The sequence below is a fragment of the Haliotis rufescens genome, unplaced genomic scaffold, assembly GCF_023055435.1.
Source record: "Haliotis rufescens isolate VD_foot unplaced genomic scaffold, xgHalRufe1.0.p SCAF_2, whole genome shotgun sequence".
NCBI lineage: Eukaryota > Metazoa > Mollusca > Gastropoda > Lepetellida > Haliotidae > Haliotis > Haliotis rufescens.
Genome location: NW_025963890.1, coordinates 7641925 through 7659029, shown reverse-complemented (window position 1 = coordinate 7659029; position 17105 = coordinate 7641925). Strand labels below are relative to the sequence as shown.

Genomic DNA, 17105 nt, shown 5'->3' with positions numbered 1-17105 from the left:
AGGAGAGTTCCAAATGTGATTAAACTAGTATCCTCTGGCAGTTGCGTGACGCATGCACATGTCAATGGCTTATGTTTATTACACTGGTTTATTTGCTGACTCAGTTAAGTGTAGAAAAATCACAAGGCTGTAGCCAGTCAGGTGAACTGGCTTTGTGTTCCATTTAGAATGAATGTAATACTTTAGGAAAATATTTTAGGTTTCAGGTAAGGGGCTGTAATTATTAAATTTAATATTTTAATGAATTTTATTATTATAAAATCTATATGATAAGCCAACAACAAAATAAAAAGAATAAATTTAGTTTGTTTATCAAGTCATGTTTTTTTAATTGTCACAAACAAAGACACTGGCCATGTACTTCAAGGAAGAGACAAGCAGTGTTAAAATTTTAAGCTGTAATCCTTAATATTGTCGGTTACCCAATGGCACTGGCGTATCCAGAGTGAGGTTGCACACACAGACACACTTTTTCCGACACATTAGAAGTTACCTGCACCCTCGGTCAATTCACTTTGTGACTTGAGTATTATGTACACCCCTCCTTTTTCAATATTCTGGATCCGCCTCTTCACCGCTATATACAATGAAAAAGGACTGGCATTCATACATCTAATTTAAATCAGTTAGTTTCAACCAGTTCAAGCTCACGAATAATCTTTTCTTAATAAAACAATAAAAGAGTGAAAATTCATTTCCATTTTGAAATACATAGCACTTAAAACATACAAAAATAAGAGCAAATTGTTTTGCATGCTTAACATTTGAAATCATCATGGTCGATGTCCGCTTTTCTAGCTATCTTTTGAGTTATGTGTAATCTTGTTTGTGATCTGGGTCTTAAAGCTGCTTTACACATTATTTTCTTTCTGTAACAGCATGTATTGACATGAAGGGAATATTGCTTTAAACGGAATCAACAATCTTGAAGTGATTGGCAACACTGACGTTGACATCGCATGTGCAATTACACGTTTTTCTAATAGATGCATGTATCCCATACATTATTTTTTAAATCTCTTTTTAAGTGTTAAAACACACTTCAAATTTGTTTCCAACTACCTGATGTGTTTGTTTTTCTATTCAATGAAGACAATTTTAACAATGTCAATACAGTTTATATTAGTTACCATTGTACAGATATGTACATGTTTAAGGTCTTGAATAATGGGAGTGATTGTGAGGGTTAAAGTTCTGTTGGTAGATTGTTACAAAGTGTTGAAGCACAGTATGCGAAAGATCTATGACCAAAAGTCTTCAAGTTGGTTTCAGGAACTTGCAGCAGGTGTCCACGGATAGATCTTGATGGCCTATATTTAGGCATTAGTTAAATCAGATACAGTGGGGCTGATTCATTGAAGCATTTGTAGGCTAATGTCAGTAGTTTAAAATCAGTTCTCGCTTCGAGAGGCAACCAATGCAGCAAAATCATGAAAGGAGTTATGGGTGTCCATTTTGGACCCGTGAATATTCCGGGGTAGAATAGGTCTTCAGCAACCCATGCTTGCTGTAAAAGGTGACTATGCTTGTCGTAAAAGGCGACTAATGGGATCGGGTGGTCAGGCTCGCTGACTTGGTTGATGCATGCCATCGATCCCAATTGCGTGGATCGATGCTCATGATATTAATAACTGGATTGTCTGGTCCAGACTTGATTATTTACAGACCACCGTCATATAGCTGGAATATTGCTGAGTGCGGCATTAAACAACAAACAAACCAACCATTTTGAAGTTCTCATAACAATACCTGCAGCTGTGTTTTGTATGCCTGAAGCCTCTTGAGCTGTTCATTTGTGATGTTAAACATGGTTACCCATCAGACTACAGTATTACACTAGTCAAGCCTTGACATGACTAAAGATCTGGCCATGAGATGTACAGCATCTTTTTTGAGCAGATGTCGAAATACTCTACCACACTGGCAATATGTCAGTTAACCCAACTCACACCTTCTCTTGGGCCGTTCTATTACAGCTGTGAGGCAGCCTAGTGATAAAAGCATTCATCGTCACACCAGAAGCCTTGGTTCGATTCCCAACATGGGTACAATGTGTGAAGCCTATTTATGGTGTCCCCCATCAAAATATTGCTAGAATATATTGCTAAAAATGGTGTAAACCCAACTCACTCACTATAACAGAATTAGGAACATCCATTTGTTGTTAATTACTGGTAAGTGTAGAAGTTTTGGGCGACAACCAGTTGTACACGTGATGTGTGTCTTTAAATAATGCATTCATATGCAACATACATGGGTTTGTGTAATTTTTGTAACAGAGATTTCAATAGTTACTTTGTTGTATATTTGACTTGAAGATGTAAATCGTAATATTGTTTATTTGTTTATTTGTTTATTGTTTAACGCCGCACTCAGCAATATTCCAGCTATATGACGGCGGTCTGTAAATAATCAAGTCTGGACCAGACAACCCAGTGATTAACATCATGAGCATTGATCCACGCAATTGGGATACAATGACCTGCATCAACCAAGTCAGCATGCCTGACCACCCGATCCTGTTAGTCGCCTCTTACGACATGCATAGTCACCATTTACGGCAAGCATCGGTTCCTGAAGACCTATTCTACCCAGGATCTTCACGGGTCTGTAAATCGTAATTTAAAAGGAAAAAGTGTGCTAACTGTACTAAGGTTTACCTCACAATAAGTAGCAGGGAAGTAGCCACAACTAAACAAAAAGATGACAACATTGTAAATATCTGAGATCATGTTTCTGAAACAAACATGTCAGGGAGAGTGGAGAAACACAGGAAAAGTCAGTGTTTCCTAGGTCCTTTGAAGATCCAGGGTAGAGTAGGTCTTCAGCAACCCATGCTTGCCGTAAAAGGCGACTATGCTTGTCGTAAAAGGCGACTAACGGGATCGGCTGGTCACGCTCGCTGACTTGGTTGATGCATGTCATCAATCCCAATTGCTCATGATATTAATCACTGGATTGTCTGGTCCAGACTCGATTATTTACAGACCGCCGTCATATAGCTGGTATATTGCTGAGTGCGGCGTAAAACAACAAACCAACCAATCGACCAGTGTTTCCTAGGGGTTGAGCATTGAGGCTGTATATTTCATATGGATGCAGCTTTTATAATGTCAATATTTCTCCGTCTCGAGTCCGTTAACACTTGTTATTATCACAATGTTACAAGGCGGCCCATATATATATAATCAAGTCTGGGCCTTTCATGCCAGTGGTCGATAGCATGAGCAAGGATCCATGTCGTTGGGGAGTGGTTGAGGGCTCCCAGTCAGACAGGTTGCACACTGTTACCAACTTGTTGGTTCTTACAACAAACATGAAATTGACGATTTATTCTGGAGTGACCACGGAGAAGGTCTTCAGATGGCTGACGTGATGATAAAACAATGGTGCTGGTAGGTTATTCACATTCAGTTCAATTCACGAGCTTGTGGTTTGGAATGCATGTTATCCGATATTTGAAATACCGATATTTTGTTTGTGCTATACACAAACGTTTTTTAAAATAACAAAAATACATTCACCCACAATCTTATTATTTCATTAAACTTTATTTGACCCATTCAAATCAGGGTCATCATCATTTTGAAAGGTGACAATTTGCATTTACAGAAAAACAACAAATGACAGGGAAGGGGTGTTGACTTATTTATTCACATCAATTCCCTTGAAGGTATCAGGCCAAACACAGTTGCTTTTGCCAGCGAAAGCTAATACAGAGAACATCACCACACCATCACACCAATACTCCACCTGTACATTGCTCAATGAAAGTACCCATCCTTGATGACAATAACCCACCTATCTGGAAGGATGCTGTGAAGCACACATATCCAGGGTGCCTTTCCAAGAACACTAAACATATATTTAGCTTCACACACTGAAGTCATAAGAACTCCACTGCTTTCAAAACCTGTACATCACACACTCATTTTCAAAATGGTGAACCCTTAAATGTAACGTGACAAGTGATTTCAAATTGAATTCCATAAAAAAGGACAATGATTAATTAGAAGTATGTGCAGTTGTTCATGTACATTTGTAATAAGTATACCTTCATCAGATGTCAGATAAGTTACGTCCTTGAAATTCATTAAGCAGATTCTAAGAATTTTATCATCTCTTGATATTCATTTATTACATCAAGATGGTTGAATTTGTTTGGCATATGGTTGAAGATGCGGACCAGATTGAACCTTTCACCAGAACTTCTACTGTAGTACATGGACATTTGTCGCACAAGATTCAATGCATCCTTTCTTTTCTGAAAAAAAGAAATGTTACTTTTTACACATGTTTTACCTCAAGAAACTAAATACCGTCAGATCACATTTCACTAAAGTAAAAAAAAAACCTGAATGAGTTTGCTTTGTCAGTGTAAAGGTGACTTGATGCTGGAGAAAATGTCCCACTGCTACTGAGAGTTCGTTAAAACATTTGTGTATGTTGTCAGCAATTCCACCAACATGACAGCAGCCTGTAAATAATCAAGTCTGGACCAGACAAAGCAATGGTTGACATTACGCAATCAACGATCCGTTTAGTCGCCTCATTTGAAAGCATAGTTCTAAGTTTAAACCCACCCCAAAAAACCATTTGTGATCATTTATTCATGTCACTGAAAAAAGAATATAGCCCCACATCTGATTTAGAAAAAGTAAGAGGTTTTGCCTCGGAATTGCTTGGGTACAACTATTATTGTATAGAGTCCATGGAGTGAACTGCTAAAATAATCCCCGGGAAATATATGCTCCAGAGGAACCGAGTTTACCGAGTGACAAGATTACAACTTACCAGTAATGAGTCGTCATACTGCCCAGTCATCAGCACAATACCTGCACAGAACAAAAACATTGAAAGAGAGTGGAACTTAAGACCTGAACATGTTCATCTGAATGTATAAAGATGATATAGATGACTGGATAAAGAAAAACTCCCTCAGGTTCTTTTGTAAAGTTCTGAACTTTATAGCCAGGTTTCTTAACGATAAAGAAGGTAAGGATCCCAAGCAGCTAATCACCAGTTGGGCATCTTCCCGAGGCAAGGGAGTTAACTGAGTATAAAAGTCCAGTTACCACTCTTGCCGAACTAGGCTGGATTAACAAGACTATGCATCAAAATTGCGTAACAAAAACAACATTGCAACTGCCGTGCAGGATTTGCAAAGCATGTGTATCATCAGCTGGCTGCAACAGATATTTTCCAAATCTTTTCATGTTCTTAATGAAGGTACTCAAGTGATTTAATGGATTTTACAACGTATGACCAGTTTTATTGCAATACAGATCTTAAGTATCGATCAGGCTGTTTTGACTTGGCGCCGCCAATTTGTTTGAAGCAAATGCAACTGACATGAGAGGTGGCATCTGATTGGTCAATAGCAGGGACATAACTCGTAATAGCCACTGGTGGCGTTATGATTGAGGCATGAAATTCCAGCCTAGTTCGAGAAGGGTGGAAACAGGACTCGTATAGTTTATTATCTCGCTTGCCTCGTGAAGATGCCAATTGGGAAAAACAAAAATCCTTTACTCAAAACCTGAATTCACATGTGGAAGCAACTACATAGGTTTTAGTAATACAAAAAGACCTTTGTTTACCCAGGGCAATTCAAAAAGTGAGTTTTCACACAAACAGAACTTTATCATTAATTCAGTAATTGCACATGTTTGATTAGAGAGAGCCCCAAGTCATGCAGTCTGTAGATATTGTAACAAGCATGGTTATGGTATGACAGAAACAGGATCCTCTATAGCCAAGGGATGCTACCTAGACATTTGTGGCACATTGGTCCACTGGGCAACCCATGCCCCCAAGTGGACCAGGAAAAGACTCACCCTTGTTCCTCTGGAGCTCTGTGAAGTGGACCAGGGAGAGACTCACCTTTGTCCTCCTGGAGCTCTGTGAAGTGGACCAGGGAGAGACTCACCCTTGTTCCTCTGGAGCTCTGTGAAGTGGACCAGGGAGAGACTCACCTTTGTCCTCCTGGAGCTCTGTGAAGTGGACCGGGAGAGACTCACCTTTGTCCTCCTGGAGCTCTGTGAAGTGGACCAGGGAGAGACTCACCTTTGTCCTCCTGGAGCTCTGTGAAGTGGACCAGGGAGAGACTCACCTTTGTCCTCCTGGAGCTCTGTGAAGTGGACCAGGGAGAGACTCACCTTGTTCCTCCTGGAGCTCTGTGAAGTGGACCAGGGAGAGACTCACCTTGTTCCTCTGGAGCTCTGTGAAGTGGACCAGGGAGAGACTCACCTTTGTCCTCCTGGAGCTCTGTGAAGTGGACCAGGGGAAGACTCACCTTTGTCCTCCTGGAGCTCTGTGAAGTGGACCAGGGAGAGACTCACCTTTTTCCTCTTGTCTCTCTGTGAAGTGGACCAGGGAGAGACTCACCTTTGTCCTCCTGGAGCTCTGTGAAGTGGACCAGGGAGAGACTCACCTTGTTCCTCTGGAGCTCTGTGAAGTGGACCAGGGAGAGACTCACCTTGTTCCTCTTGTCTCTCTGTGAAGTGGACCAGGGAGAGACTCACCTTTGTCCTCCTGGAGCTCTGTGAAGTGGACCAGGGAGAGACTCACCTTTGTTCTCCTGGAGCTCTGTGAAGTGGACCAGGGAGAGACTCACCTTTGTTCTCCTGGAGCTCTGTGAAGTGGACCAGGGGGAGACTCACCTTTGTCCTCTTGGAGCTCTGTGAAGTGGACCAGGGGGAGACTCACCTTTGTCCTCTTGGAGCTCTGTGAAGTGGACCAGGGAGAGACTCACCTTTGTTCCTCTGGAGCTCTGTGAAGTGGACCAGGGAGAGACTCACCTTTGTCCTCTTGGAGCTCTGTGAAGTGGACCAGGGAGAGACTCACCTTTGTCCTCTTGGAGCTCTGTGAAGTGGACCAGGGGGAGACTCACCCTTGTTCCTCTGGAGCTCTGTGAAGTGGACCAGGGAGAGACTCACCTTTGTTCTCCTGGAGCTCTGTGAAGTGGACCAGGGGGAGACTCACCTTTGTCCTCCTGGAGCTCTGTGAAGTGGACCAGGGAGAGATTCACCTTTGTCCTCCTGGAGCTCTGTGAAGTGGACCAGGGGAAGACTCACCTTTGTCCTCCTGGAGCTCTGTGAAGTGGACCAGGGAGAGACTCACCTTTGTCCTCCTGGAGCTCTGTGAAGTGGACCAGGGAGAGACTCACCTTTGTCCTCCTGGAGCTCTGTGAAGTGGACCAGGGGAGACTCACCTTTGTCCTCCTGGAGCTCTGTGAAGTGGACCATGGAGAGACTCACCTTTGTCCTCCTGGAGCTCTGTGAAGTGGACGAGGTGGAGACTCACCTTTGTCCCCCTGGAGCTCTGTGAAGTGGACCAGGGAGAGACTCACCTTTGTCCTCCTGGAGCTCTGTGAAGTGGACCAGGGGAAGACTCACTTTTGTCCTCCTGGAGCTCTGTGAAGTGGACCAGGGAGAGACTCACCTTTGTCCTCCTGGAGCTCTGTGAAGTGGACCAGGGAGAGACTCACCTTTGTCCTCCTGGAGCTCTGTGAAGTGGACCAGGGGAGACTCACCTTTGTCCTCCTGGAGCTCTGTGAAGTGGACCAGGGAGAGACTCACCTTTGTCCTCCTGGAGCTCTGTGAAGTGGACCAGGGGAAGACTCACCTTTGTCCTCCTGGAGCTCTGTGAAGTGGACCAGGGAGAGACTCACCTTTGTCCTCCTGGAGCTCTGTGAAGTGGACCAGGGAGAGACATGGTGGGGCGTTCTCCTTCATCTGCTGGTACATGATGAGAGGTGTGAAGTACACAGACTTCCCAGAGATCATGGAGAAGAAGAGTTCATATCCATCCTGGCGAGGCAGTGGGTACAGAAACTGCAACAACATTCACCATCAAATACTAACTAAACAAAACATGTAAGAAAACGTACAACTTTGGATAACCTATGGTTTATTGCATAAAGCGATGTTTCAATGTAGATTTTTACACCGTTATCAAGCTGGAGTAAGAATCTACATTGAAATGTCGCTATATGCAATAAACTAAAAGTTGTTATCCATAAACTTGTACAGTTTTTTATTTATTCACCAAATTCTAGAATGCCGATCAAATAGTTGAACATAACACAGTGTTTTAGATGGAGCAATCATGTAATTCTTTCTATTAATGACTTCATAATGAACAAGACTTATCTATCCATGCATATAAGTCAGGTACATTGCTTTCATTGAAATATCATCTAATTTCAAGAATAAATCCAAGTGACAATTTCAAGAACTTCAAGAAAATATTAGCAGAATATATAGAGTTCATTTTTCCGAATTCCACCAGAATGTACATTGCCATCTTTCTACATAATGCTCAGTCACTGGTTCCATTCATTATTTTAAAAGACCCGTGAAGATCCCACGAGCAGGGGTATGGTGCTGACAAACCGTGAAGATCCAGGGAAGAATATATCTTCAGCAACCCATGCTTGTTGTAAGAGGCGACTATGCTTGTCCTAAGAGATGACTAACGGGATCCAGTGGTCAGACTAGCTGACTTGGTTGATGCATGTCATCACATCCCAATTGCCCGGATCAATGCTCATGATGTCAATCACTGGATCTTTTGATCCAGACTATTACCAAATTATTTACAGACCACCGTCATACAGCTGGAATATTGCTGAGTACGGCATTAAACAACAAACAAACAAACATTATTTTAAAGATATATCAAATAGACTGACAAAAAATTAATCATCACAGACAGAATTTGTAATGGAACTCACAGATGGACATGTCTTAGCCTTTTCCATCAGATCATCATAATCGATAGACTGAAATATAACAAGTACAGCATGTTAAGATACATTTAAACTGACAGTGTTGAAGTCAGGAATTCTGCAAACATCTGCACTGCAGGGATTCAATCAAAAATCATCTTTAAACTGTAACCCTGAATGAGTCAGTGGTCAACCACTGGTCAAGCAAGCAGAACAAGCAACCAATGTCATAAGCTTGAAGAGTACCTTCTACAGAAAGAGCCAACCTATAGAGGTAAGTAAAACATTGATCAACATTCAGATTAACAGTCAGTATCAAATTCCTTTCAGTTCAGGGTTTGACAAATAAAGAGGAAAAATCAGTGAGTGAGTTGGGTTTAACGCTGCTTTTAACAGTATTCCAGTTATATCGCGGCATGTCAGCTTAATGTCGGAGGAAAGCACAAAGTGATGCAGGTCTCAGACGTTTACCACTTCCGTGAAACCCACGAGCTGACAAATCTAGAAACCTAATTGGGGCCAACCCACAATCATAGGTTTCTGGCGTGCCCAAGGGACGCAACTCTGCACAGTGAATCGCGGCGCTGTAGACGAGTGGGCCACCTGTGCCCCTGGAAAAATCAGTTCATTTGGTACTTAATATAGTTTGTCTCCTGGTGAGTGTGTTACCTTCATGACTGTGTATACACATTCCTTCTTACAGTGGAATTCTTTCCATATCTGAATGAAGGAAGAAAACAGGAGTGACTGTTATTAACAAGAACAAACATCAGCTGTGGAGTTATCTCCCTTAATGAAACAACAGCAGGTAATATATTCAGAAAAGCTTAAAAAGCACTGTATTAAGTTTTAAGCATTACTTTGTGTAATAAAATGAGATAATCAGTATTTTCAACTTACTTGAACTGATTGAGTGATACTCATACACTGTAACATGTTTTATATAAACGCATACTGTACAATGTCTGTATTGAAAACATGAACAAAAATATCAAACAGTACTAGAATTGAACAAATGGAAAATTATTACATCGTCAGTGTAACCCATTTTAAATGCCTAAACTGAGATCAAAGGCACCTGTGTTTGTTGATTCTTTTAGCTAATGAATGAAGATTAATATCACTACTTGATGAGTGTCCTTTGTTTGAATCAGTGATGGTACAACTGGCCACAGATAATCACAAACCTCCTCAATCTCCTCTGCCGTCTTATCTCTGATCAGTTCCATCTTCATGACACTGTCTAACCCCTGGAACAGACAACACCATGAATAGTACATTCACAACCTGTGGAGACCATACATTCATAATCCTCCACAAGGAGATTTGTCTGCTAAGATAAGGTCAAGAGTTTAAAGTGCAGGTATCATGAAAAATAGTGATAAATTTCTCTTACATCATTATGTAGCCAGTATGATGTACAATACGATGGCTGAGAAAAACTGTGAAAATGCAAATGTAGTGCTGTTGTATTTTTTAGGTCTATATTGGAAACAACCCAAGCAAATTTTAAAGGCGCTAATGAGGAACCGGGGGTTAATTAACATGGTCAACTAGGCCTGCAAGCTGATTAGGTAATACCAGCAGCCTGGTACAGAATATACGCGATCCTGATCGATCCAGAGAAAGTCAATCCCCATGAGGTTGATTGAGAGTGATAATCCCGAGAGCGGCGATCCCTAGATCCAGAACATCAGACCTCCAATGAGTGATCCCAAGAGCAGCGATCTCTCGATTGTCGATACCTGGACTGGCGACTCTGCGATGAAGCACAGCGATCCTTTTTGGAAGCGCAAGATTGATCTCATTCCCTGGTAGAAGTAGAGGACCAACTCGCATGATCGATCCAGGGACAATATCAAAGCCTGCGTTATCGACTTGGAAGCGACTGGTAAAGCGTGGGATGATAGGCGACTTGCAGCTGACGGTCGGGGAGCGCTAGAAGGTTCGACAGTCGAGGCTGTCGATGCTGGCTGGGACACACCCTCTTTAGAGAAAACCATACCGATGTCAGAGGCTGCTGGCTGCTCCAACGTAGGCTTGGACACGGGCACTTTGGGGACAGACAGTTGGTCCAATGTGGTGTGAACATATCAGTGAGGGAACTGTCGGAAACACCATCATCTTTGCCAGACAAGGAGGGGATGGTAGACGCCGGAGGAGGCTTCATGATGGAACTGGTGGAGGGAACAGCCAGCATGGTGTCTTATTTAGGCTTCTTTCAATGTTGAGGAAAGCCAATGTTCTGCGTCCCTGGACTTGGACCGGTGGTCAACATCCCGCTTGCAGCACTTGGGTAGGTATAGCGTAAAGGCTTCCTCTGTGAGGTGGGAACACTTAGATAGTCTTAGAACATCGCTTGTCTTGACTGCAACGACCACGGCAATCACAACGGTCGTGAGCATCAGCAGTGGAGTAAGTATGGCAGCAAACTTGGTGTTGATCGTCTCGTAAACAACAACAACAACAACAAATGTATTCTCTACAACTCAATACATGTCTCCACAGGATGGCAATGAGAATATGACTGATGTGGCAGGGGTAGTCAGGTGACCATGTAAGGTCACAACGCATGGGATAATATGGTAGTGCTTGACCTCTTTATTGGGCTGGAGGAGATCTTGGTGATGCTGTGGGATGTGTTCGGGTAAATTGTTTTTAGAAGCTGGAAACTTTGTTCAATCACGTTTTGGCATAAGGAAAAATTAGATTGTGTAAGATAGGACAAGTTTAAAAATTTGTCTTTTTCAATTTTAGGGGCACGGGTCAGACCCACCCCCTACCCCTTGATCTTTATAGCCAATTTAGTGCTAATTAACCAGAACAGTGTTTGTCTGGTTATATCCCATTAGTTAGACGTCCCATTAGTTAGACGTCCCAATTGTTAGACATGTTTATTCGGGCAAAGAGGGAATATACCTACAGGTGTAATGGATCGGTCCTAATTAGATTAAAGTACTGGGTAGGGATAGGGGACTCACAGTTTAGGGAGTATATATGTTATAATTTCGTTTAATTAACCTAAATTACCTTACTCTCAGCACAGGTTCAATAGGCATGAGATTTCCTATGTAAACTATGGAGTAGCTTAATTGTCTTACTGTATGATCAGTTGAAGGAGTTGAGTTTAGATTATCTACTCATCAAACAAAAAAATTGATCTTGGGGTACGTATTATTATCAGTATCGATATGGTTGGTTAAAGGTAAGTAGAGTACCTCACCTCTCGGCGTGGAAGTGAGCAGTTGATATTAGATGGATATATTTACAACAGAAACCGCGAGAGGCAAACCTGCACACATTGGAGATGTGTCGTCAAGACGAGCAATGGGAAATGTACGACTGTCGGTGACTTTCTTTGCAATCAGTCGGAACATAACCATCCGCCTGAAGATGAAACCAGAGTGAACTTTGTCTGCAATCTTCGTAAAAGAGCGCGAGAAGAAACCACACAGATGCAGGCATTGTACGAGGAGCAAGTCACTCAAGTAGATGAAGCCAACATGCCAGCGATGCCAACATTTCAGAGCGTGAAAGGTGCACTTTACAGGTAAATATCATCCCGTATTTTTGACTTGGTTAGAATTTACTCTCTTGTTTTAGGTCCCACATAACTTGTTTCGCTCTTAAACATTTCAAGTTAATGAAATCATTATCAATATTTCATGTAACATGTGTGTAACTGTTCCTTTGCTCTTGTTCAGGCGTTACATTCCAGCATTACCCAGGTCGAGGTCAGCAGTAGACATTGAAGACAAATGGTCAGAGACAACAGATGGACGTCCCTTACTACTGTTCAGCGACGGCGACGATGACAAGATCCTGGCGTTCTCTTCTGCAGAACAGATACAAGCACGCCAGGAAGCTGACACCCTTTACATGGATGGTACCTTCACAGCATGTCCAGGTTTATGGGATCAAGTATACATCATTCATGCCAGAGTTGGTCCCAACGCCTTCCCTCTAGTTTTCGCCCTTTTGCCAGATCGCCAAGCAACAACCTATGGCCGGCTTTTTCGACAACTGAAGACAGAAGTTCAAGAGCGATTCAACAGACCTCTGTCACATAGCACACTTGCTTCGTCTGGGATAAATAAACTGTAAAAGTTATTAAATGTAAAGTGTCATTAAATGTTAAGTATAATATTAAAGTATCTATTTAAAGCTGCTTTCCTTTGATTGTCAGATCTTATCTGGACTATTCCATTTTAAAGTCTGAGGTAACAAGCATAAGGATTAGTGTGCACCCAACCGTTTAAAGTGTTGTTATAAGCTGTCTAACTATTGGGACGTCTAACTAATGGGAGGACACCGTTTGTCTCACAGCCATGCACCTTATTGCATAACGTATGCCAGCAGTCAGTCCAGGTATCATTAAACACTATGTGTATAGTGTAGTGTAACACGTTTACAACTGACACTGAGTCTTTGACATGTCCATTCCTCTTTCTGGTGCTATTTCAAAACAAATTAACAAATCTGTTTTCTGCAATCACTTGCGATCCATGCTTCCAAGATGGGGATCATCCGGGTTATTTCCATCACTACTGTCGGTCACAGGTTCAAACATGTAGGTGTTCACGTGTACTTCTTCCCCAGAAATCACCAATTCATCTTCCAAGAAACATTCACATTCCATGACAACTCAAAAACTAGTGTCACTGTTAGAGTTCAATATATTGGCAAGTTACAAGCTCACGATACCGCACAAGGAACAAAGTAAGTATGATTGATGCTTCATCATTTTATACACAGATCAGTGAGTATGTTTAACAGAGAAATTCTCACAACAAAATAAATGAAAGTACCGAACCATGAACAAGAAACGCAATTGAAGAAACAGCATGTTTCACACATCGTTTTCTCACTGAATAGTGAACTCAATTTGTGAAATAATGGCCCTGTCACATTTCCGATGTTGAAAGAAAAAGGAGTATATTTTAATCCTTTCTTCTCACTCATACGAAGGAACATACAGTGAACATACGGGAATTGTTCATTTGTGGATAGGAGAATGTCCAAGGATTGAAAAGGGTGTAGAATAGGTTTCCTTTGCTGAGAACATGTGCAGCCGACCATTACCTTGAACAGAGGGGCAGGCTTGTTGAGTGATCAAGCATGTAATTTTTGAGGACATCACCTCTAACATGACCATATATGGAGCCTCTAAATCTGGTTCCGCTGCATTTTTGTTTGAGTCTTTGAATTGACAGACAGGACTAAAGTGCATATAAACCTTATTTATGCGCCACTTTTGATGTTTTGAATACAATATTTGCATTGACAATGTTACGATCTATCTAATTTTGCAAAGTTGTATATACCCATGAGACTTGCACTTTAAACAAATGGAGTGTAAATACTGTCAAACGCAATAGATTCAAATACATCTTCACTGGTTCCTCTGAACACTGATCTTACCTTAGGTGAGGCCTTCCCTTCAGCCTCAGCCTCTGCTTTAGCCTTCTCCTTCTCCGCCTTCTCCAGCTGCTCTTTGATGAAGGCTCGGTCCTTCCTCAGCTCCTCTTCAATCTGATTCATCTTTTCCTGGTAGGACTCTGGGGAGGATCTGTATAAAATATATGAGGGTTAATTTCCATTTTATTTATAACAAGGAACATTACAGTTTTAGGTAAAGAGTCTGTAAACATGGTAAACTAAGTTACAAAAATAACAAAATGAGTGAGTGAGTTTGGTTTTACGCGGCTTTTAGCAATATTCCAGCAATATCATGGTGGGGGACACCAGAAATGGGCTTCACACATTGTACCCATGTTGGGAAACCAACCCAGGTCTTTGGCGTGATGAGCGAATGGTTTAACCACCAGGCTACCTGACCGCCCCAAAAACAAAATGAGGCCTCACTAACTTGAACTGGTCATCATCAGTGTCCAGTGTCAAAAGGCTAAGGCTTCACATGTAGAAGCTTGCATTTATAGCAATGGTAGTTCACTGACTCAACAGAAAGTTCATCACATTGACTCAGCTTTAAAAGCGAAGTTGTTGTTTTTCCTAAAAATTAATACTGCATTTTGTATGTTTTTCTTAAATTTGACAAACCTTTGTAAATCCAGCAGTTTTTTCTTGTACTTGTCAAAGTAAGGATTTTCCTCTATGTTCACCTTCACATCATCTTCATTCTTGACTGATGATGTAGATGAATATCTCAAGTCAAGATACTTCCTTGTGTGCTGTCCTTTTAATAGACTGTTTGCATTTGTCATGGTTAATCCTCGAGCATCAGAGATGGTCGAAGGAACATTGTGTTGTTTCTTCACAGAGGAATATAGTCTCCAGCATTTCTGACAGAGTCGAACGCTTTGTCTTTGTAGTACAAACATATTATATTATGTTGGTCTTCACTTTATTCAGTCTGGAAAATAATTTGAGTGAATAAGAAATAGGTTGAATCTGGTTACAACTGTGGATGACCTCCCAATACAAGCAATGTAAGTATAACATTGGTTTTCTTTTAGAGTGAGTGAGTGTGGTTTTACACCGCTTTTAGCAATATTCCAGCAATATCACGGCGGGGGACACCAGAAATGGGCTTCACACATTGTACCCATGTCGGTAATCGAACCCAGGTCTTCAGCGTGACGAGCAAACGCTTTACCCACTAGGCTACCAGACCGCCCCGTTTCCTTTTAGAAGCAATGTAAAGACAAATTCCTTTTTGGAAACATTCTGGCTTATAATATTGTTCAAATGGGGGGGTTTACTGGTAGTAACTTGTATAGAGAGTGTGGTCTGTAATGCTACCACGTCAGTCTTGTGACCGACCCATTGGTTGATAGTGCGAACAATGTGCAGAGTCTTGATATAATGAGACCATTAGACAGGTCACAGCTGCTATCTCCTGATCACCAGTGCAAGTTTCATATGTGGTCCGACATTTTAGTACTTATTTGCTTATGATCAGCTGATGATGTGTGTGATGTTTAAATATTATTCTTGAAAATTCCTATAGATAGGCCAAAACATCATTCATTTAAATACTGATCATAATCTCAGATTTAGACATTTCCCACTTTACCAGCTGGACTAAGCTTTACAAAATGATAAGTGCCATTCAGTAGAACGATGAGAAAAGATGCATGTCTTGCACCAAAGACGTACAAACTGTCTTGAACTTTTCTCCACTCTTGCCGACGTTTGCCTGCAGAGTTATGGTAGATCTGACAACAGAATAAATTGGCAGTCCTCTTTATGACACAATGATTAAAGATTAACTCTTAAATCGATTCACTGACAACGTCGTAAAGCTGTTACACCTGTCATTACCGTTACATTACCCGAATACTGAACATGAGGAGTGTGTTAATTGCCGGACAGTACTGGTTAATTTAAAACATGGAACGGTCGACGAAAATAGATAAATATCTCAACATGAAGATATCGTTTTTATTTGGCGCAAGGTATATTGAAGATTCTGATTACAGGTATTTAAAACAATAGTAAAAGGAATAAAAATATAAAATGTTAATTAAAAAGCAACGAAAGTAAATAAAATACGCAAAATAATAGGGCCTCGTCCTAGATATTTTCCTCAGGAGAAAGAGTGAGAGTTGTTTATCGTACAATAAAACACTGCAGGGAGAATAAACCATGAGAGGCGCAGCATGATAAAATGTATAAGCTTGAAAAATATTTACCCAAATTAAAAAAATGATGACTCCCCAAATAGAATCCGACCTCGGAAATGTTGGACATGTCCATTTTATGAACAGTTGGATTAGGTTTGGTTCAAACATATTCTCACAATCCTCACATCGATTATCTGTACCTTTTCTTCTAATACTGATTTTCATATCTCTCCCACTTTTGGATGCGATCGTTCGGCCACTGCGTTGCCCAGCTACATCAGAGGGGACCAGGGAATATCTGGAGGAGAAGAGGTCTTCAGCAACCCATGCTTTCGCTCGTCAGATACAAGAACTATCCACTCGTTTAATAAAATTGGTATTCAACGGGAACGAGTTTAGTATTCTATGTATCTCGTATAAGCAATAAACGATACATAAATATTAAACACTGCGAGGAGAATAACCTCCCCCCCCCCCCCCCCCCATACATAATAAGGGTTTGATTTCGAACAAGCCGAGCCAGCCCGTTGGCGTTGGCTTTTTCATCTAAAGGACACAATATTTCGAAAACTGTTTGGTTGTCACACCTATATACTGCGGGTTCGCAATTCAGTAACTCACTAAAGATCATTGGCATTTGCTATTTCAGACAACGTCAGAACAAAATAACCGTATTTAATTTTCACACGCAGTCCGGTATCAGCATCCGGTTTTATGAAGAAAGACTTTTTTGAGCAGATTGTGCAATTTTCTGCATCTAATAACATATTTAAAAAAAACTATTTTGA

The 17105-nt window shown here is 41.3% G+C and overlaps 1 protein-coding gene across 4 annotated transcripts; it reads right to left on the bottom strand.

The window, feature by feature from the left end:
- Positions 1–3635: 3635 nt before the first annotated feature.
- On the bottom strand, positions 3636–16068 carry LOC124111105 (ATP synthase mitochondrial F1 complex assembly factor 1-like). 4 transcript variants are annotated; one of them, XM_046470691.2, is made up of 9 exons: positions 16027–16068; positions 14792–15104; positions 14153–14300; positions 9919–9981; positions 9401–9451; positions 8738–8785; positions 7673–7835; positions 4795–4835; positions 3636–4264 (listed from the first exon to the last, which is right to left on the bottom strand). In XM_046470691.2, exons 2-9 carry the CDS (start codon positions 15070–15072, stop codon positions 4094–4096), a joined length of 966 nt encoding a protein of 321 aa, XP_046326647.2. In that variant the 5' UTR covers positions 15073–15104; positions 16027–16068; the 3' UTR covers positions 3636–4093. The 4 variants fall into 4 exon arrangements, with proteins under 4 accessions (XP_046326647.2, XP_048255525.1, XP_046326649.2 ...); XM_048399568.1 differs by having other exon boundaries at positions 16016–16034; XM_046470693.2 differs by lacking the exon at positions 16027–16068 and adding an exon at positions 15851–16003.
- Positions 16069–17105: the final 1037 nt, after the last annotated feature.

Coding starts and splice junctions, on each gene's coding strand:
- LOC124111105 (XM_046470691.2), bottom strand. CDS start 15,072: ATGTTTGTACTACAAAGACAAAGCGTTCGACTCTGTCAGAAATGCTGG. Junction 9,982..14,152: donor AAGGGAAGGCCTCACCTAAG/GTAAGATCAGTG, acceptor TGTCTGTTCCAG/GGGTTAGACAGTGTCATGAA. Junction 4,265..4,794: donor AGTATGACGACTCATTACTG/GTAAGTTGTAAT, acceptor TCTTTTTTTCAG/AAAAGAAAGGATGCATTGAA.